At 32.1% G+C, this 23,801-nt stretch overlaps 1 protein-coding gene across 1 annotated transcript; it reads right to left on the reverse strand.

Annotated features, from left to right (window-relative positions):
* Positions 1-57: 57 nt before the first annotated feature.
* LOC124360439 (cingulin-like) lies at positions 58-16,500 on the reverse strand. Its single transcript, XM_046814076.1, has 4 exons — positions 16,089-16,500; positions 11,014-11,124; positions 9,715-9,828; positions 58-1,062 (listed from the first exon to the last, which is right to left on the reverse strand). Exons 1-4 carry the CDS (start codon positions 16,248-16,250, stop codon positions 187-189), a joined length of 1,263 nt encoding a protein of 420 aa, XP_046670032.1. The 5' UTR covers positions 16,251-16,500; the 3' UTR covers positions 58-186.
* Positions 16,501-23,801: the final 7,301 nt, after the last annotated feature.

The raw sequence follows: 23,801 nt of genomic DNA on the forward strand, positions 1-23,801 counted from the left end.
TCTGTTTTTAATGTAACATTTTCTCTCTCTGCATCTGCCAACAATTTTTTTAACTCACTGTCATCTGCAGAGAGTAAATGTTCTACCTTGTCTCTTTCATTTTGTAATTCCTTTTTAAGTTTTTCATTAAACTCTTTTTCACTATTTAACATACCTTCGAGAATTTTTAATCTGTCATCAATTTTGTCATCGGAAGGGCTCTGTAAATCTTCCAGTTGTTACAGTTTTAGGTGCTTCTCTTTCTTCTAACTGTTTTCTTTTTAAATTTTCTAGCTCATTTGTTAAAGAAACAATTGTATTTGCTAAGCCACTTTCATCTCTGTCAGCTAATAATTTCAATTGGTCTTTCAAGGCACTGTTTTGTGTTTTTTCATTATCTAATTCATTCTTTAGTTCACTAATCTCTCTGTTTTTTTGAGATAGTAAACTCTTTAAGTGATCAATCTCAGGTGAACCAGTACTTAAAATAACTGGTTGCACATCATCTGGTTTATCAGTTATTTTATCTGTGGTACCTGGGATATATCCCACCATTACGTCTTGGCCACCTTTTAATGCAATAATATTTTTAAGTTCATTGTCTTTTTCAGCTATTATATCCTTAAGAGCTTTATTTTCTGCGTCCTTTGCAGCTTTGGCATTATTCAGCTCATTTCGTAATCCAATAATTATTTTATTTAATTCATTATCATCTCCACTGGCTAAAGCTTCAATTTGTTTATTAGCAGATGCAAGATCTGTTTTAAGCTCTTCAATTTCAGCATTTGCATTTTTTAATTTTTCTTCAAGTATTTTCACTTGACTCTCCAGTGTTTCTATGTCATCCTGCATACCACCTTGAAGGTCTTTCATCACCTTATCTAACTGAGCTTTTTGCTTTTCTGGATCATCCCCTGTACTTTCAATTAATGCTTGCAAGTCTCTCAACATTTTTTCAGTGTTTTTCAGCAAATCCTTTGTTTTTTTCAACTCTTCATCTTTTCTATTAAACTGTTGCAGTAGTTCATTGAACTGAGATTGCAGTATAGTTATTTCATTTGGACTACCTTCAACTGGTTCAATCTAAAATTAAAACAGATTTACTTTATATCAGCTGTTATAATACCTACAAAATACTCTCAATCAAACTCTCTACATCATATATTCATCCTTAAGTAAAGCGTAAAAAGAACTATTTACTACCACAGTAGCAAACAACCACGAATTATGAGATGAATTGATAAACGTGATATAATAGTCTGTGGAAGAAGTAAAGGAGTCACATAGTATGCTCATGCTTTGCATATAAACAGGGTGTTCACAAAAGGGTGCCACAAACTTTTGTGGATGACAGTATTCATAATTTCAAACAAAAAATGTCTTAAACATAGGTTCAGAATGTGTCGTTTAGCGCTAGCTACCATTTTGTATTTTTTCAAAAAACTATGGTCTCTAGAATTAGTTAAGCTCTTATAATCAAGGGTTAAGCTAAAGAAACCAAAGTTTGCATGTAGGTTTGAATAGATAAGAGGACATTTTTAAAAATAATTGTGTTGTTTGCTTTAATATTAACAAAATGTTGCCTGTTGGAAATTTAAAAAGTCAAATAAAAAAAACAAACCAGTATAGTTTTAAAACATTTACTTGATACCAACTATTTGAGCAATTTCATTAGAATTCCAATGGTGCTTATTTCAACAAAATTCGTCAATGCATAAGCGAGCACAACCACTTTAAAAATATGCTTGCACAAGCCAGGCGTGCCAAACATGTCACAGTTGAGAGGTATTAGTTGTTTGATGAACCAAAATGTATAAAACAGAACAAAAACCCCAATACATGTTTGTTGATTTGTTTTCTTAGTGACAAAAATTAAAGCAGTTTCCAAAATAGACTAATTACACTGTATCAAACAAAAAGGTATATAAAGAAATGTATACTAAATCATAATAAATTACTTTACTTGCTAGATACCAAAGCTGTTCCTATTCAAATCATGTTTAAAATAACATTTTATAAGCTTGTGGATATGTGTAATCTTTATATACAGTGTTAGTTAAAAGTGTGGATACTTCATAGTAAGTAACCATAACTTTATTCTGAGGTATACATTCAATGAGTGACACCATAATCAATAACGTGCAATGAATGACATCAACAACATCGCTACCGCATATACTCTTCCTTCATAATACATTGGTAGTCCATGTCATATGCAAGAATATATTTGAGACGGTATGACTTACGTACATGCATACGGCCAACCAGATCTTTTTATTATGTACATTTACGTGTAAACCAAGAATGAGATGAAATTACAAATTTGCTGTTGTCAGATTGAACAACATTCCCAACATTCCATTGTATTGTCTATACATTGCCATGATATAACAGCATGTGTGTTCAAATTAACATTAAAATCTGATAAATTTGATTACACATCACTCTGTCCTTGGTGAAACACGATGTTGGCTCTACTCTGTTGAATGGCAAAAACGAGTTTTACCTCATGTGCATATGTTGATTGAGTTAGTAGTATGCCCAGAAGATATTGACAAAATTTTTTCAGCAGAAATTCCGCATCTGAATGTTGATCAAGAATTGTTTGACATTTGTTACTACTAATATGATCCATGGCCCATGTAGTACTCTAAACATGATTTCATCATGTATGGATCATAGAAAATGTACTAAAAGTTTTCCAAAACCATGTGAAACTGATACTAACACCAATATTGAGTATATTTGTAAGTACGTCCATAAGGGCAGAGATAAGCTATATTTGCTGTTCAAAATGTAAACGATTAAATAGCATGTTATCAAATGAGCCGATACTTAAATAGTAACAAAGTTGTTTGGCCCATTTTTACATTTCCTGTACATGAAAGAGATTCTACTGTTGTACATTTGACTGTGCCTCTTGTAAATGGACTGCATGTTTATTTTACAGAACAGATTGCACTACAACAAGCTTTAACAGCTTCAAAAACAACTCTTACTGAATTTTTCAACCTTTGTAATCGACAAGATGTTGTTGGTCAATTTGCAGACATTAATCTATACTGATACTCCTAAATTTTTTACATGGAATAAACAATCAAAAAGTTGGGAACGATGGAAACAAAACATTCCAGTCCCAGGATTCACCGACATACTTATGACAAATACTTTATTCCAATTATGTAAAGTTTATCCTAAGCAACGCAAATGCTTTTTTCTGTGTTTGTGATTGGTTAACGTTCCTAGACTGACATCCTTAGAATATTTGAGAAAAGTCAATGGTACACAATACAATCAATTTTAAAATACAACAATCATAGCCTGGTAATGAAATTACATTCAAATTAATTGACACTGTTGCTGATCCTGATGAAGTTGTCAACGATGCTGTAAAGTTTTGAAATTAATTTTTAAATGATTCCTTCAGATCCGTTTATACCATTCAAACGTTGGCATTTGCTATGACTATTCATAGATGTCACAATGACAGTTTCTTGGTTAGATTTAGAAAATCCGTGCTTTTCTCATGGCCAATTATTTGTTGCATGTTCCAGGGTTGGAAAACCATCGAATTTGTTTGTGTATACTCCTAAAGGATTAACCAAAAATATTGTACATCCAATGGCATTAAGATAAATTAAGTCTTTGTTAATTGATATAATATACCCGTTATTAAATAGTTTGAATTTCAACTTTTTCACTTTTAATTAAAATAAATTTGTTTTTATTTAACACAACTCTACATTTCAATTCACTCATAGTATATACATACTCACACACTGTCGATTGGTCAAATTGTGATAAATGTACATGTAATGACGTTTAGATATTGTAATACCTTTTTAATAAAAGTTTTTATTACAACGGCCCAGATTGTTACAGTTTATTCAAAAAAGTTTGAAAATTTTTGAACTAAAGACATGTGTACAGGACAACGTCTATTGGTTCCACTAGTAAATTATAATATTATTCACCACTTTATTTCAAGCGTGAAAGATTTTAATTTGCATTACATAGTAATGTAAAAATTAATTATCTGTATCATACATGCTCTCTATACTTGAGAAATTGTATATTATTGTTAGTACTGATGAAATGTCCAAAAAGAAAAATCAATATTCATCAATATAATAATTCTATGTATTTGATCTCTTTTGGTGCCTATTAGTTACCGTATGTCTATGCATATGTTTTGCATTAACACATAACCAACCGTACATTTTTTTTATTCTTGGAACTGCTAGTAATTTGATTTTGTTTCTGTAATCCGTAAAAGTAATAGTTTATTTTAGTTTATATTAGTCAGCTATATATTTTAGATTTCTATAAAATAAGTATGGCACACTATTCTGACCGCGATTTAAGAGAAGATACACTTTAATTAATAGCACATCTCATACGTTTTGTATACAACGCTTACAGAAAATTGTATAAACATAACTTTTGTTAGGAACGTTGTAGAAAAGTTGACTTCACGTAATTGTGTTTCTATTTTTCTATTATGTGGTTCTATAAATACTGAATAGAACTTTAAAATGACATGTCACAGATAGAGGTTGCAATTTTAAAATTTAAAGTTACCCACTTCTACCCCTCTTTGAAAAGGGGGGGAATGTTTTATAATCTAAAAATTATTTTAATAAGTAGTATATTGAAGGTTATACATTTATATCTCAATCCATTTGGAATATATCCAGGCGTATCATGATTTAATAATATAATATAGACTTGAAATCTTCCATACAACCTCAGCGAAGCCTCGGTATGCATCACTCGGTGTGGCATACTCCTACATTGTTATAGCATTAGTAGTGACATTGAAATGTGTTCAAAATCGTCAAATCCATACCTTTGGTTTGTATACATATGTTGGCTTAGTGAATACTTTGAATGCAATAGCTGATAATATTGTTATTCATTGTCCATTTACTGCTAGCCCATGAAACATGATGCAGTTGCTGACTGGGTCAGATGTATAGTACCTGAGGACCCTAGTGACTCGTGACAGTGAGGTCCTTCCGTTGGGTTGGGAATTAAAAGGAAAAAGTCATTATAGGGGGCGAGAGCCCAAGAGATTAGAAACCCCTCTATTTCAATTTTCATCTATTAAATCTGTTCACAGACATGATTTTGAGCTATTATATGTTTACAAAACGCAATGTAACAAAGTATCTAATAGAAATTACTGTAATAATAATCATCTTTTTAAATTATCAGTAGTTAATTAAGAATAATATCAGTAACAATTAATAATAGTAACATGATTAAGGTTATGTATAATATTATTTATTACGTTATTACTTATAAAGTACCGAAACGAAATAAGAAAGCAATGAGAAGTGTGGTTTGTGGGTCATTATTACAACTATCATTAAGTCTTTGTGTTTGAAACCTATTTGTAGTTAACTATAAGTTGACTTGAAACAAAACAAATCTCAAACATAAGATACTTATTAAAAATAGACAGTAAATGTTAAAACTACTTAAAATGTTAACAGCAGACTTTGGTAAAGTCCTATGTTGCAATCATGATTATTCAGTATAAATACTGATTATGCGTGATTGAGGCATTCTTATTTCATACTGTTCTTTAAAGAGTCCTTAACAGTTTTTAATTTTGGAAAGAATTCTTCTATAAGAACATTTTATCCATGCATAAGGGATTTAGTTACGGATAATAGATGTCAACTCAAAGTTAATTTTTATAATATTCTCGAAAATATCTTATTACATTCAGAGCAGTTTAAGTGTTTCTTTTGACATAAAAGGTAATCGATTGTAGTAATCGCTTATTTCCAGATACAATTACATCGCAGAACCTGCATTCCTGAATGTATGTCAAAAGGTTTAACAGTGTAAGATTCAAGTGTCTTTATAAAGGTAAAAATATTCCTCCTATAATCTTCACCTAGGTTTCAACTCACAATGAATCTGATTAAAAACTGAAATACACATAAGTTTGAAATATCCAACCTTTACTATCAGTTTACATGTGTTATATTAAAATATATAACTGTTTTGGTTGAGAAGTAAAGCAAGTTTTCTTCTTTTTTAAATTAAAATTTTATCCTCAGTATAGGATCTAAGAGAAACTATCTCTACAACAGATACTAATAATCTTTTGTTAAGGAGATCTTTTGCAAAACTTTATTTACTTTTTGATTTTTTGTAGTATGTTGTTTCACATACAAGTAAGGACATTCCTACCAAACTGTTAAAATATGCTATTTTAATATGCATATTTGCTAAAAGTTAAAATATGCTTAGATAATTATTGTTATTAAAAGTTGCCAATCATGTTTCAATCCTTTGCAGCAAGACATTTATTGACTGACACAAATTTTCTTCAATCTTAAACAAATATCTGCTTGTACCCCAAATAATTAGTAATAGTAATAAATTAGTGAATAAACTACTGCATAATAAGCTAAGACAGAAGAATAAGTCTTTATATCTGTGGAATGTTTACAAAGCATCTACTTTCTTTATAATACAATTTAGATTTAAAAAGCTCTAATATTTAATTATTGTCTAAGTTAAAATGGTTAAAGGTTTTATAGAGTTAGGTGTTAGATATTGTTAATAAGGATAGATAGATTAATGATAGATAGGATATGATAGATATTGTGTATATATATATATATATATATATATATATATATATATATATATATATATATATATATTAGTTATTTAGTTACATCACCCTGGTTGACTATATTCTGTTCAGTTCTCACAGTAGTCATCATTTAGAAACAACACGATGTAATCATATTGTAAATAAATTATATTAATTACTTACTTACATGCACAATATATGAAGATCCACTTGATACATGTATAACAAAACAAATTACAATCGTAGTGTACACGTTTTATTAATAAGAGAACTGTATTGCACATTATTTTCTTGCTAATATGCTCGTACAATATAACAGCACACTTCAAAACTGAATGGTAGAGTAATCTGTGTGGCATTAAATACATTATTTTATATAGAAAATTTCCTGATTTTGACATAATTATTTTTGGGATCCAAATGAAAACACATTATACAAGTGAGGCTTGCTCCAGATTCACCATCGAACTCAGTGGTTGGTGTTCAAGGCAAGACAATAACATATTATGTTACTTGTATGGATTCGATTCAATATTTACTAAGAATTACACTTATCCAGAAAGATCTTTACTATATTTGTAAACAGAGCAAGTGTGCTGGATACAATTAAAAATGTGATCTAATGTTATAAGGAAAATGTATAATATTTCCACGTCACATTCAGAAAGATACCATCTTAGGTTTATTTATAAATTTATTTGTGCGTTTTAGTTTGAAGAATACTGAAACACAAATACACCAGAATATTACTATCAGTACATTAAAACAGCAGATATATAGCATGGCTTTTATACGATACTGAATGGAATCGCAGTATGTAGCCTGTGAAGCTATCTCTACAAACTATAAAACAGTTAATGGATTCCCCAGCCAAAAATCGATTGCATCACCGTAAGACGATTTTATTTATAGTTTAATTCCCCATTTACTCTTGTTTGAGTAAGACAATATATTTTACTATTGCATTGTGGATTTGTGAGCCAGTAGAATAATGATATAATTGCTAGAAAAACTGTTCAACTTTAATACTAATGTGCAAGTCTTGTTATTAATTTTTATGTATTTTAAGTCCCAAAATCTACTTACTGAATACAACAGGGATTTACATACCTTATCGTGAGCAGGTCTTATTCACAGTTCTTAGATGGTTGGTTCGGCTTGTCAGTGAGCTATTACTGAGTCCAGATATCTCCCAATTTGATTATTATAAAGAATCGTAGTATGTTTAAAAAATTAAAACCTTTAGCACATACATTCACATACTTTAAGAATCACTCTTTCCCACAAAATTATATTTTACACGACGGGATTTCGTGCTATGAGGTCCGAGTATAAGATCAATCTACCTGCTGATATTCTTCTAACCTGGATGTTTCCCTATAGATACGATTCTAATGATTATACAAGATAGTAATAAATACTCAATGTAAACAGAATTTCTGTTTGTAAATCAGTGCGTGTAGATCTTAAAGTATTAAAATGTGGTACCTTTAAAGATTTAAAATGTATATACTGTAAATACATAAACTGTTTTTTGCACATGTGTCGAATTTCAACACTCATACATCAATTATAGTGGAGCTGTTTTAATTAACTATTCGGCAAAACGAAGTTTCTGATATTCAGGGAATTTTGACTTGGGCAAATGTTACAAAACCATTGATTGAAGTAAATGTTTAGTCCGATCAATGTAGTAACTGAGACAGAAAAACTTTACTTTTATATTGATTAATGTATTACTTACAACATTTAAAAATCAATGTTGTTCTCTCTGCGTTTTACATTATAACAGTATTGTCTTGTATTGGGAAAATGTTAATAAACCACTGTTATAAGAAAAATGTTATAAACCACTGTTTCAGTAAATGTTTAGTCTGATTGATGTAGTAACTGAGACGGAACATCTTGACTTTTATATTGATTTAAGTTATTACTTACAACACTTAACAATCAATCTTGTTCACCGTGCAGTTTACACTACAATGGTATTGTCCAAAGGAAATTAGTTGAGTTGCGTTGTTGTCCTGATCAAGAAAATATATATACATAGTTCTAATAATCCCACTTCTAAAAAAAAACTTTGGTGGGTTTTATAACAGTCTTTAAAATTAATAGTGAGATAGTAATTTTCCCTTTGATATCTTCATTAAACTACCAATCACGAACTGCATACTTGATATTTGTTAAAATTGAGAGTAAAAAATGTATTTGTACTAAAACTTCAAGTTTATTATCTGGATAACCTCTGTGAGCAACAGTGATTTCAGAAAAGGTTAAAATAAGTGTTGTAACTTATATCCTAGATCTATGCTTTCAAGCTATAAAGTAAAGAAATGTAAAATGGTTCTTAAATTAAATAAACATATGATTGTGTTATCTATCACGTTAAAATGTTTACAAAGATCAGTTGATTACATTTTAACAAGCTCTGGCAATTAATAACATGTGTTTACTGCAATGGGAACTTTCACAACTTTAGAGGCCATTGGACAGAATCCATAATATCGGAGTGAAAATAAAACTTGTTGGACAAATATTCCATTTGATTCAGCCTTGAACCAATTTTATATAAATAATTATTCACACATTATTAGACTTTCCGAGAGCGAAGTCAAGAACACTAATTTTGTGAGATATTTTCAGAAGCCTTAGCTATTTTATTGCTAAGGGATTGTAGACTGTAGAGTATCTTGGTGTTTACATGACTTTATATAGACGAATAATTTAAGTGAGATAAACATATTAATTATAAAATGGCAGACAAAGGAGACATTTTAGATAACGAATCCTAACATTAGAAATTTCTCAAAAACAAAGTTTACAAAGAAAAGTTCCCTGTCAATATACATCTCCTTCCCTAAATCTTCATGCAGACTGAAATTAGCATGTATTATTAATTAAATCCTGAATTAAGATGTAGAATATACACTACCTTTTAGAAGTAATGTTTTTAATAGGGGAGGAAGAGTGCAGTTTATAAATTTGCGTTTAAGTGTGATTAAACTAAATCGACCCTGTGCACACGGACATGGACAGCCAGCTCTACATCTACAAGGTTTTTTATATAAAACCAAAGCATTGAAACTCTGTTTGAGTTTTATTTACTTTAAGTTCACCTCAAACATAGCACGAATTCTGTACAGGAGCTGCTCAATTTCATTTTCTTTATCAGCAATCACATTTTTTAAGAAATTTTTGTCTTCTTCCAATGTCTTGATCTTGTCTTCAAGCTGCAACAGATTGTGTAAAAGTTGTGTTAATTAATGGTGGTGTCACAGCTATGCTAATTAACTAATTAATCAATTAACTAATTGATTAAACTATAATTTAGCACGACATTTATCAAATCTATTATACGCAACTTTTAATAATTAAGAAAATCTAGTAAATCAATTTATTTCGAACTGGTTTTAAATTTAAATACACGTTTTAAAGTATATTAATCAGTGTATAAGAAAATATAGCAATGCATGTGATCTTAAAGATAGTTGTTAATAAGTTTAAACATATTACTATGATGGTCACTAAATTTTAAAACACGTCTGATGAAAACAGCGTTGCTTTCGAAAGGCTGCACACAATAAAATGTTAAGTAATGATTTAATGACAATATAAGTAACCAATAAAAACTCCAGAGTTGAAGAATAATACTGAGGGCACAGGTGTTCTGGCCTGAAAATCAGATATGAAAGTAGTTTCGTCACGTGGATATCTCTGCTTTATGACAAAAAAGCAATATTTTTACTATTATAGAAAACTGTGTATACTATGTAAAGAATTTCATGCACTATGGGCGTGAAATCAGATAATTACTGAACCTTGGGGTTGTATAATGTCGAGAAAATATCTGAAACCGTCTTACTCCCACATAATCCTTATAGAGTTTAAAAAGCTTAAAGATAGGGGCCTTTTCTCCAAACAAGGTGTAATCTGCCGAGAGATTCATAAAAGCGAGTGACAGTTTCATTCCTTAACCAACCAGCTGCGTTCATAGTTATAATCGAATTGACAGCAAAGTTCTAGGGAAAAAATTAGGTATTTGGGAAGGCCTACCAATCCTTAATTTTATGTTATTTGTAGAATACCATTTTATCAGATCACTGACATGCTAATTTCGATAGCATTTGCAATTTTGGAGGATTAGGATTATCCCTTGAAGACCACCATCCACAAGTTTTCTCTGCAGCTACCATGGATGCCAATTACGACTTAATTGTGTCCTAACACTGGACTGTTTTCATCCTATTCTCTCTTTTGGCATTATCAAAGGAGATTAACGAAGGTCAACGTGTTTGAGTCACGTGTGGTAGTGACATAATTGTACAAGTCCTCAGATTTTTGTCAAATTAAATAACAACTAAGTGGAGATTAATTACATTAAAGACATTTTATTTTTTGTATTAATATACAGTTACCTGAAATACGTTATCCTCATCTAGAACTCGCTGGCCTACAGACTTTACTGGTTGATGTTCGTCTCTTCCTTCTCTTTCCTCCCTCACTCCACCACCACCACCATCCCCTGTCTGTGGGGATAGACCAGATTCTGTATTAACAGTCTCATGACAGCATTCTTACTATCCATTATAAATGTACGCTCTACATTACAAATGTATGGCTCACATTGCTTTATTATATACTTAGACGTGTGGATTTTCAAATGGTTTAGCTTGTTTCAATTACATACAGTAATGTTATATATCAGAAATGTTATATATTTAATAGATTTTTAATTAATCTTTCAATTAAAACAGTGATTGATTCTTTCCATCGACTTTATGAAAAGGGCGTGGAAGGATTCAACCCTTTGATGCCAATTTTATCAACTATTGTCAGACAGTAGCATGTTATAGCTACTGATATAGAAAAGCCTCTAACCCATAACAAGACCTAGAGGAGTTTACACTCCGCCGGCAACTTTCTGGAGTTCTCTACTGCCCCGATACTGGAACTATGGACACATGTGAGTGCACAAAAACTGTTTTATAGCTTGAAATAAACTGTAGTTTCACATTTTTTGGCAACACTTTGAAATTTGGACAAAACAGCTTTTCCAGTTTTCCACTTAGAAAAACGTTGATAACCAAAGTTAAATTGGAGTAGTGAAATTAAATAAACAGCGATGATACAAGAATTAGAAACTATGCAGTTTTTGTGGATTGGTACAGTAGCGAACAATCTTGGAAGTATGTTGATATTTTAAAATACCCGAAACATTATTTATCATCCCATACAATCGCAATGTAGTTTTCTGAGTAACTGCTAAAAGTTATGACTACTAAGATGATTTTTTCTAGGATGTTCAAATACTAATATGTTTTTCTTGTCTGATCAAGGTCTTTAAATTAATTTACCACGTGATTGGTTTATCTTATTTAATTAAGAATTGTAAATCCCAAAGTTCCTCAACTTCAAATTTTACATTCCTATCTAGAGTAGCAGCCTATCAAATCTTCATTTAGTTGTTTCAGCGTCTTTTATAACTTTTGGTACCGTGCTCATTTATTGTACTAATGGCTGTTGCAACGAATAAAATGCGCCAAAACTTAACTTACAAATTTTTAAATTAATTAAATCGTTTTTCTTAATTAAACTTGAACCAATGAGATATAGCAACCTTATTAATTGAAATAAGAACTTTCTTTGTAAGGTATCGCTAAAGCAACGAAATTGAGTTAGCTCTCATAATAAAAATGTTAACATTAAAAATATTTGAATCGTGTGTCCATAATTTCAATATTGGGGTTATAGAGAACCTCCAGAGAGTAGCTGGTGGCTGTAAAACAGAGACTCTATATACTTGGTCTTTGCCAAAACAGCTCTAGTTCTTGCGTTTGTATGTATTAGGCTAGGTACTCTGTCGACATATACAGGGTGATTCATGAAGTTCTCCCCCCACTTCTACAGCACATTGTACTAGCAAAAAATAATGAAAAAATGTTATATAAACATAGGTCCGAAAACGCTTCGTTAGCGAGTTACAGCTAGCGAAAGATTTCACCTGAAATTCCTGGGTAAAGAGTAAAATAAAGCCATACTGAACTTTTGGAAAGGTTAATTAAGTAAGAAATATCGTGGATTCTTATGTATTTTTATCTGATAAAGCTAATAAAATAGGTTTCAGAACTGTACCTGTAGTAGTTTTTGAGGGATTTCAGGGTTTAAAATGCAAAAAATTGGGGCACGAAACAATGTTTTTTTTTAAGTTTGATGTACAATAACTTTGTTAAATTGGTAATAAATACATAAAATCAACAAACATTAATTGTAGAGAATTTAATTCTGAGAAAATTGATATAATCAAAGTCTAAAATAAAACAGAAATAAGTACCAAAAAATCGATTTTATTCAGTATAATACATTACTAGTTTTAGCAAAATTAATCAGGTTGGGCCAACCGTACGCACCTTTTTATAATAGATGTTCGAAAATGAGGCCAATCATTATCAATACATTTTGCAGCACGTTTGTGTATTGCTTTTGTTGCGTTTCTTAATTTTTCAGGACTTCCCTGTATCTGCACAGCCGAATCCATAATACGGGCAATTAATTCATCACGAGAATTCACTTTTGTCTTGTATACAATGTCTTTCATCCATCCCCAGATGCAATAATCCAATGGAGATAGATCTGCTGATCTTGGTGGCCAAGGGTGAGGCCCTCCACGACCAATCCAGTGTCCAGGAAATTGATGATTTAAGTAAGCAGAAAACGGCACGTGAAAAGTGGGGAGGTGCTCCGTCATGCTGGAAGTACAAATTTTGTCTGAGATGTAAAGGAACATTCTCTAACAGCTGCGCCAACTCTTCTTGAAGGAAATGCAAATAGAACTCAGCATTTTAGGCGTCCAGGTAATATGAAAGGTCCAATCAGCCGATTGTGCAAAAGGCCACATCAGACATTGACGCTAAATCGGTGTTGAAAGTTCTGTTCCACTACCTCATGTGGAATTTTCTTCTGCCCATGAGTGTTCATTGTGCAAGTTATTGACACCATCCCGAGTGAATTGTGCCTCATCCGTAAACAAAATACGCTTGTTAGAGTTGATTATAATATTCAAAAAGTTGCAAAACTCCAAGCGAAGCGGACCATCCCCTAGCTGTAGATGTTTGAACCTTTCGTTTATGAAACGGATAAAAATTTTGTTTCGATTAAGTGACCTCCACACCGTTGACTGCGAAACTCCTATCCACCTAGAAATACGTCGTGTGTACTTACACCTGGACTGCGATGAACATTATTAATAACAATATCATCATCAAGTTGGACAGCTCGTTCATAATTGGTTCTAGTACTTGGTAGTGATCCTGTTTCCCGAAGAGTACGAAAAGTTCCTGAAATTGTTTTGGTATCTGGAAATCCTCCTATTAGGGTAACGTAGTTCATATTCTTCTACAGCAGCTCTAGCATTACCATTACAGTAACCCAAAATAAAAACCATATCAGCGTATTCCTCTGATGTAAATAAGTAAGGCATTTTTTCGCTGAATAAACAATTGAATTATAACTCACAGAAAAATTGCATTTAATAACACGATTCACAGAACCCGATCTCCTGCTGTAGCTTGCAAAACACCACTAATATACAGTTCTAACGTAACAGTACAGAATACCATTGTTGATCAGCTGTTATTCGTGCGTTACCAACTTAGAAATTAATAAAACAAAAAACTGCATTTCGATGATTAGTAAACAATAATGGGAAAAATGTTTGCTTCATTTATTTTCGAACATTTGATGTAAAGTTTTATTTAAAAAAAAATACAACGTAATTAAAACATGATATTTTTATTTACAAACAAATTTATTTAACAGTTAATCTTGTTTTCTCAATTTATCTCATCATTAAGGAACAAACATTTTGTGTGTTTGTTTTATTTTAACTAAAATACCGTACGGTATTTCTTTACAGCTAGTAATGTATTATACTGAATAAAATCAATTTTTTTTGGTACTTATTTCTGTTTTATTTTAGACTTTGATTATATCAATTTTCTCAGAATTAAATTCTCTACAATTAATGTTTTGTTGATTTTATGTATTTATTACCAATTTAACAAAAGTTATATGTACATCAAACTTAAAAAAAACATTGTTTCGTGCCCCAATGTTTTTGCATTTAACCCTGAATCCCTCAAAAACTACTACAGGTACAGTTCTGAAAACCTATTTTATTAGCTTTATCAGGTAAAAAATACATAAGAATCCACGATATTTCTTACTTAATTAACCTTTCCAAAAGTTCAGTATGGCTTTTATTTTACTCTTTACCCAGGAAATTCAGGCGAAAACTTTCGCTAGCTGTAACTCGCTAACGAAGCGTTTTCGGACCTATGTTTATATAACATTTTTTCATTATTTTTATTAGTACAATGTGCTGTAGAAGTGGGGGGAGAACTTCATGAATCACCCTGTATTATATGTGCCCATACTTCCAACGGTACTTTGGGATTATACCGACCACACTAGTATGAAGAACACAAAAATAGAAATTTATAGAAACAAACATGATAGAACGAAAAAACAACTCTTCAATTACAAAATTACAAACTTACAAGCATTTCCAGGTATTGTGATCGTTATTGTTGTCGCTGTTATCTTATCTTTCTCGAGAATCCTGATTACGGCAGACCGCGCGGCATCACGTGATTTGCACGGTACATAATTGCCTTTCCATTACAATTCAATTTATATTTCTGATTAGCCCCTCTAGAATTTGATATTTTACTGATAGGTACTATCTCGAGGGATGTTTTTCTTTCGTCGACATCAGCGCGGGGCAGCACCGAAGGTGCTGCCAAAGCCCGCGCTGATGGCCGGAGGCACTCGCATTTTGGGTGGCGGAATGTGATCAAGAATAAAAACAAGTTTTTAGTGTTTTTTTTAATAAAGAGTTTAGTTTGGTAAATGTTTGTTTTTGTTGAATTTTTGTGTTTGGAGAAATGTAGAGGTAAAACACGGAAGTACAACAAAGCGATGCACCAGCTGAACGGGCGGCGAGACTCTGCAATCACGTTATCTACTAGACGCTCGACTTTGACCTCTGTCTGAGGATGGGGAGGGGTTTGCGATAAGACAATTCCTGTTTTATATTGACGAAATATTGTTCTACGCTAATCTAGTAATCAGTAGAAACGAAATGTGAAATAACGATTCATGTCTGGGTGTGGTCGGTATAATCCCAAAGTACCCTTCCAACATAGGGACAACAGCGAACTTTAAGAAAATAAGCCAGATGCTGTAAAGTCCAGTAGTACTTGGGTTTGTGTGGGTTAATTAAACACCATTCCTACATGAATGTGTAACTAAAATGTTCATATACGCGGGATCACTTATAAAGTTCAAGCATTACATGTAATCGTAGTTAGACTTGGAATTACTATTTCACCAAGAAGTAAACACACATACGATACAAACGTTTAATTATAGTTCTTAATGTTATGTATGCTCTTAAATTCTTAGTACAACAGATCCCAATTGTAAAACTTACATTATTTACAACATTCAAGAACTGTTGCCGCTTGAGCTCTTCGTCCAGAATCCATGATCGGGGGTCTATGGTTGACTGAACTTTCTTCAAACGATGATCACTCCGCTTTTTCTCAACTGGTTGAGCAAGAAATGCACTGAGCTTTTCTTTTAAAAATGCCATAGTAAACGCGCATTTGAAATTTAGTTGTAAATCATATTACAATAATATATCTACTATAGTTGAACTATTATGATTATAGAAAAATATAAATACTATTTACAGTAACATATGACAATAATTGTCAACTGTTGTCAAAAAAACTGATGACTAAATTACTAAAATCAGTGTACATAGAAAATGATAGTTATAAACACTGTATTTGTATAAAATAAGTTATAACAGATAATTTTATTCGAACTAACGCCCAACGTGGGGCTCTGTTAGATAGAATTAAGCACCCTTACCTGAATGCGGAGAAATCTCACAAAACAGCTCTGTTATCTCACATTCATTGTGGCTCTATATTGAGTGATCTAGACTGGTCTCACGAGGCCACCTCGTAAGTTGTCTGTGTTGAGCTACTGTACAATTACAGAGAGTATGTTAAAGGTTGTAACGCCCGTCCCCCAATGATACGAATATGAAAATGAAACTGAAAATATGTCCTAGTCAAACTATTTAACAGAGTTCAGTTTTCTTTTTTGTTTTGATATAGCAACTATAATAGCAGTCAGAAAGTCTAACCTAAGAAGACTCGCGCATGTTTTTCGCGGAACACGAGTCCATCCGCAATCAGCGGACTGACAATAAAGCTACTGTTGCCGTCTCACTTCCCAGTTCCCGCCCTTCAAGCGAGAGACGGTGATGGTAATGATCATCGTCCTAACACCTTACGTTGTCGACGTTAATAGTGTGCAATTTATTGACTTTTGGTGATGAATGCTGATAGTGGTAGTATTACAGTGCTAACTTTACTACTTTAAAATTTTTATTTGATCTTTGTAAAATGTCTCCGCAAAATTAATTACCACCGCGTTAACATTACTGCTTATTTTTTTTTTTTTAAAAAAAAAAAGGATAATTCAGACTTTATAATTTTCATAGATACCATCTCGAAGAATGTATTTCGTTCGCCACGCCGCCATCAGCGCAGGACAACCAATATTTTCACAATGTTCGTATGGTATATAAGTTACAGTTCAGTTACTGAATAGCGTCTATTCGCAAACTACAACTGATTGGAAAATTATTCCAATTATTTACAATGAGCGTTTAGCGAAGCCTCTATTGTTAGTTGCTGATAAAGAAATTCCGCCGATTCTGTCTGTCTGTTCGCAACGAAAACTAATAATGATGATTTCAGGTGGTGAACAGGACTGGCAACAGTAATAATTATAATTCATTATTTCATATTTAAAAACCCATATACAAAACATATACAGATTTTGAGTTAACATAACCACGTTCCAGTAAAATGACAGCGAAAGTAAGAAAATACAATTTTATATTAAGAAAAATAAAGAGGAGTCTAGTCCTAAAACAGTATTTGCTTTATTGTGTATGTACCGTCCGATAATCGTTAATAAAAGATCTTATTACAAAATTTATTTAAAGGCATTTAGATGATTTAAAAGAAGGCATACCTAAAATCTATGTGTTAAATTAAATATACTTACCGTACTGATTTTATGCAACATTCCAAAATAATCGTTAATAATAGGTTTTGAGTTATAGAAGAAGTCTTGTTTTTCGGACAGTCTGGGAAAGAATAGCTCATTGAGGCATGTTAGTGTTCATTCCTGTGTTCACAATTTCAAGGAAGCCAACCAGTTTCAACTACAGTAGTGTTTTTAAATCTACACTGGTGCTATCTAGCGTATTAGTTATGTAGGTAGTATCTTTTTTCTGTATGAATTAAACTACTGATCCAGCACTATTTAGTAAATATTTTCTATTATTTAAACGTCAACAAATATTCAGTCTATTTGACAAACTAACTGTTAGTGTCAGCCAAACTTTGATGTGAAATAATATTTAATTTATTTCTCCAACTTCTACAGTCTTCAGGAAACATTTTCTTCTAACGAACCTTCATTGAACTTCAACGAATATTAAAAAATAAGAACTAGCCGAATTGGTCCAGCCATTCTCGAGATACCAACTCACTCGACTCAAGTCGAGGTATTGGACTTGGCAATACCTTAGCGACTCATTTTTATGTGTGAGATACATACAATTCACAACTAGCCTACATTGTAATAATTGCATTTTATTTCTCCCTATAAATTTAGTTTTTATTACATTTTTATTTAAGGTTTAACTAAATAAGATGTAACAATTTATATATTTTCAATAAACAGTAGCATTGTAGCAAACTAGAAGTAGCTTTGAATTTAAGAGAATATACCGCGCGTATATACGAAATGACTGACCGAAATTTGATAGGTAACAACAGTTACCTTAGCCGTTTTGTAAACAACGATAGTATGCTAAATCTTTGCTAAGAATTTAAATCAAATTGAATCATACAGCTGATGTTATAAATTGCATTTAAGTATCGGGTATTTTTATTGTTATTAGAGTTTAAACGGTATAACATTTCTGATACTTTTCCGTTTCTCGTTTCTTCCATTTGCCGCAACTTAAATGTTTCAGGTGTCGACAGATTTTAACGTTTAATGACATATCGTTTAGTTAGTTGGTAGTTTGAGGGGGAGCCATAAGGCGGTCATCAGTTGTGGGAGGATAGCAGCGCTGTTGCAATAGCCAGTGGGCGGCTATTTTCAAATCCGTCTCTGAATACATGAGTATGTTTTTGCAAGTAAAACGTATTCTGAAAGTTTATTTTGTAATTTATAAAATTACGGTAAAGTGCAAATTTTATAAAATATATGGCCATTTATAGAACCCCACTAAAATCCTTTAAAATGACGTCTTATTAATGGCTTACTTTTTTTATTCAGATTTGTGGAATTTTTATTGAGCATAACAGAAAATTATATACTCTCGGAGGCCCTAAAACTAAAGGTCATTTTGAATAATAGCTTTTAAGCACAGGGAAGTGCCTCTCACAGGGCTGTCTCTCTCTCTCTCGCTATTAAAATTGCATTATTTCATTTTTAAATCAAAATCACATTTTAAATACAGTGCAGCAAATATATCATACATTAAAAGTAAATTTAATGTATAAAATATTGAGTACAATAATGAGTTCAACAATAGTTAGATATCCGTAGTAATTGAATGAATTAATCAGTTTCTGTTAAACACAATACAATTTTCAGAAGCTTTTTGCAGAACATGGTTTTCTTTGAGAATTTTTCGTGGAAAACTGTAACTATTGGTGGTGTAGTAGCTGCCGTCTTGGTCGGAGGTGGCGCGTGGACCTACAATAAAATACTGTTCTTCTGGCGAACCCTCTGCTCCTACTCCAGATCCCCGTGACGAAGTTGAAATCGAAGAACCTTGAGCAGCCGACTCAAATCCCGATTTGCGGCAGCGTGCGGCACAACGTGTAGCTACCGAAAATTACGAGCAACGAGAATACAGATTAGAATGAAGACGAAAGACGTCGTAGGGATGAACTTAATAATTATTTACCGACCTATAAATGCGACTTTACTGCAGCTGTGCAATATCACACCTTAGGACCATTTGAAATTTTGTGTATCCATTGCAGTGCACTGCATTTCCCTGAGGAACGGGGTTCTAATCGAATAATAGAAATTCTTTTGGTGACTTGTTTGCATGGATGAACTTTAATGGAGCAACCAAAATTATCAAATAAATTAGTACATCTTTTTTTGAACCGTCACCCATATTCGGAAGCGTTTCATAAAAAAATTAAACATAATCTGGTGGTCTAGCATCCTTTAATTCAGAAGATGACAGAACAATAGCCATGGCATTTATAGTTTTAGCGTTTGCGGACTAGTATATCATAAAATGAATCCTAAAAAAAGATTTACCAAAAAAATAGCAAAGATCGGTTTCCTGATATTTAATATTATGTACAAGAATGCATAAGTTATCATAAAAAATTGAAACTTAAAATCAGGAATATTAAACTTTAAAATACTTGATTAGATTATTTAAGATATGGTGACTATTCTGTTTCTGGACCAAATGAATCATCGACGAATATATGCTTCTTGGCTACTTTGCTTCAGTCATCTCAACTCAGGTCTGACTGCAATATTGCTTTAAACACGTGTATTACTTATATGGTCCTAACCGAAACTGAATTCTTTGAGGTACTCTTTTCATAATAAAAGGGTGTGGACTAGACTTTATTACTACTCGTGTTCTTAAACATTGTAAAACTTTTTTATGCCAATTCTTCTTTTTCTACAATTCTTCTTTAATAAATGTCTTAATGGCGTTTTCTGAGATTCTTAACTTTGGTTATATAGCACTTATACATAATTCTGGACGTCTCAAAAGCATTTTATAGGTTTAGTCACTATTACCACCCAACTGCAAAACTGAAGGCTTATGGTATCCTTGATAAATCTTAGTGTAGAGGCTAATTTGTAAATCATTCCGTTTCACTTCTGGCGCCCCACAAGTATCCCACCTGGAACCTTACCTTTTCAACTTATTCATCAATCATAATGTTTATATTATTATAGCTATCCCCTTCATTAAAAGAAGTATTCAGAAAGATTTTTTCTGATAAAAACTGTTTAGTATTATTGATGCAACAGCTACTGGTGCTACAATAATTTGGAATTAACCCTAAAAAGTGATCCTATACTACTTTATATAAGACTAGCGGGCCCGGCGCGCTTTGCTGCGCATTTCAATAATCAACAATTCTTTTTCTATCACATTCTAAACATTGCTGAGATAATTGATAGTCGTTCCATCGTGAGCCTCTTGGGCGTATTATGAAGGTATGTACCATATTCCTGCCTCTATCTAGCTGTTACCCACGGCTTCGCACGTAAATCTTAAGAACCGAAGTCCTTATATCACTTAGTAAATTTTTTTTTTTACTATAATAAATTTTAGATTAAATTAGTTATATCTCCGATGCCACGATTGAGCTTGCTTTGTTGTCTCGATCGAGAGAATATGTACACACGGAGTTTTGAGAACCATACTTCTGTCAAAAAAAACAACTAAGGTTGATTTTATAACATTCTTTATATTTGTAGCCAACGTAAGATAGTAATTATGATATCTGCATTACTCTTCTGATCAAGCATGAGCATGGTTTATATTAAATAAATATTGCAGTTAAAGGTGAATTTTTACGTCAAATTTGAATTGTATTATCTGGATAGTAAAGTCTATGTTTAACAGTGATTGCAAAAACAGTTTAAACAAAATTTGTCGTTTCTCTTAATTTACTCTATGCTTTAAAACTATAAGTGTAATATATGTTTACAAAGAACAGCTGATTAAAAATTTGAAAAGACGTTAACATATGTTTGCTGCAATGCATTTCTTATGGGTATTTCTGTAACCAGTGGGGCGGAATCCTGAATCGGGAAAGGGATGGGCATAGCTTATAAACCTTCTCCGTGGAAAAATACATATACGTACAAATTTTTCATCATGATCGGTCCAATAGTTCACGATTCCATAAAGGACAAACATACAAACATTCATTTTTATATATATAGATAAAATCTTACATCATGCATGATTACAAACTTGGTGATGGTGATTTTCCTCTGCTTAGATTTAACACTAAGGAGAAAATTCCTCTGTCATATAAAAAGTATTTGTGCTATTGTCTCATGATCACATTCTCTCATCTTCTTCAAGAGACTTCAATAAACCTTTTATCAGAAATTTTACTGTGCCAACATCTGTGCTTCATTTGAATATAACTATAGCGTACTCACCTCATTAATCTACCTTTAATCCGTCCAAGACAAATTTCTTCATATTCTGGGATACCAATTTGGCTTTATGTACATGGATGTTCCCTTAGAAACTATGGAAGGTCAACTCCAGCTTTATCCATTAAAAGTAAAAAAACTTATTCAATGGTAATGTTCCTGTTTAAATTTTGATCTGAAGTAATGAAGTTAATTTTCCTAACCATATATACTCAAATAGATACAGTCACAGTTTAACCCTCCAGAAGTTCATATCACATTGTGCATTATGTTCCAAAAGTTTTGTTATTGTATTGTGCAATAAGTGTTTTCATCAAATTAAAAGAGAATGGTCAGGGAATCATAACGATTATCGGCCTATACACCAGAGAAGTCATAGTCCATGTTGACAAAGAGCAATTGGAACGAGGCCATGACTTCCATACTTACAACACTCGCCATGCTTCAAATTTTCACCTGCCATTACATCACACTGCACTACTTGAAAGGAAACCATCCTACATAGGCAGAGAAATCTTCAATCATCATTCTGAAGATATAAAAATGTTACAAGGACAAGAGACTGAAGACAACACTGACCAAATGCCACTGTAGCTGTCCATTCTACACCATGGATGAGTTCCTGAACTGGAAAAGAGAAGAGCAATACTCTCAATAAAACCTAACCATGTAATATTTGACACCATTGCATTTCTTGATGATTTGTAAATAAAGAATTTGTCAATTGTCTATTGCTATTCAATAAATTTTTATTTTGGCTACAAATACATACAAAAGATTTATCTCTTCTATGACAAAACTGGACATGCTATTTCAAAAGTTCTAGAAAGTTGTAACAATAAAAGCCGGCTGTTGGTACGATATATTTTGTCCCATTTGCCTGGTACCAAACACCATGGGACTGTGACTTATTTGTTTTGCTGTGTACTATATTTTTTTCTTTACCTTTACCAAGATTGTTTTGAAATAGTTTATTTTTTAAATAATGTTTTTAGAGTACTGTACATGTGGGACAGCTTATATTATTTGCTAATTTTAGCCAACAATTCTTTTTACCACCCTTTAATTCAGTTTTGGTCTTAAAAGCATGACATAGCAGACATTACATGTTTTCTATTTGAAAATAAATGTCAGACAAAATGTATATTTTAGAAGTTTGAATAATTTATTTTGGAAAATATAAACCTTACAACCCTTTTATAATGTCTTAAGCACTTAAGAAAACAATTATTCATGAAAGATTAGAGGCTGATCCCCTTTTTGGTCTTATTCTCCCATCCTCATTGACCACTGATGAGGATTTTATCTAACAGAAAAAGGAGAATAGTTGGTAACAGTAAAGTTTATTCTTCGAGTTAAGAAAATCTTATTAATGCAAAGTGATAGTTATTTGTTTGTAATAGAGTATATCTTTATTAAAACTTTCATAATCTTTATGCACCGGAAGTAAAATTTATGGAAGCTAAGTAATATGTTTGAAAATGGCTTAGCAGTTTAGTGATTTAATTAGTACTTAGAGGGTTACTTACATCATGCCAGTAAGCTGAGAAGGATATGTTAAATCTGATAGTTAACAAATAAATTTCAACATCACGTGAGCTACAGAGGGAATAGAAAACTCAACATAATACAGAATTCCAAAATATGTCCTTATAGTCCTCTTACATGCCTGCAACAAAACTTGTAGCATAACAGAGCATGTGGAAATCTATTTACCATCTAGAATAAGCTTAAATTGTATCAGATACCTGACAGAAAGCTCCATCGAGTAACAGGAAAGAAATAATATTATGCTATATTATGTAAAATGTGCGCTGACATATTATTGTGAACTTCACTGACCACTACAGTTGAGTTACTATATAAAGTATACAAACTG

Source organism: Homalodisca vitripennis, chromosome 4 (assembly GCF_021130785.1).
Source record: "Homalodisca vitripennis isolate AUS2020 chromosome 4, UT_GWSS_2.1, whole genome shotgun sequence".
Lineage (NCBI taxonomy): Eukaryota > Metazoa > Arthropoda > Insecta > Hemiptera > Cicadellidae > Homalodisca > Homalodisca vitripennis.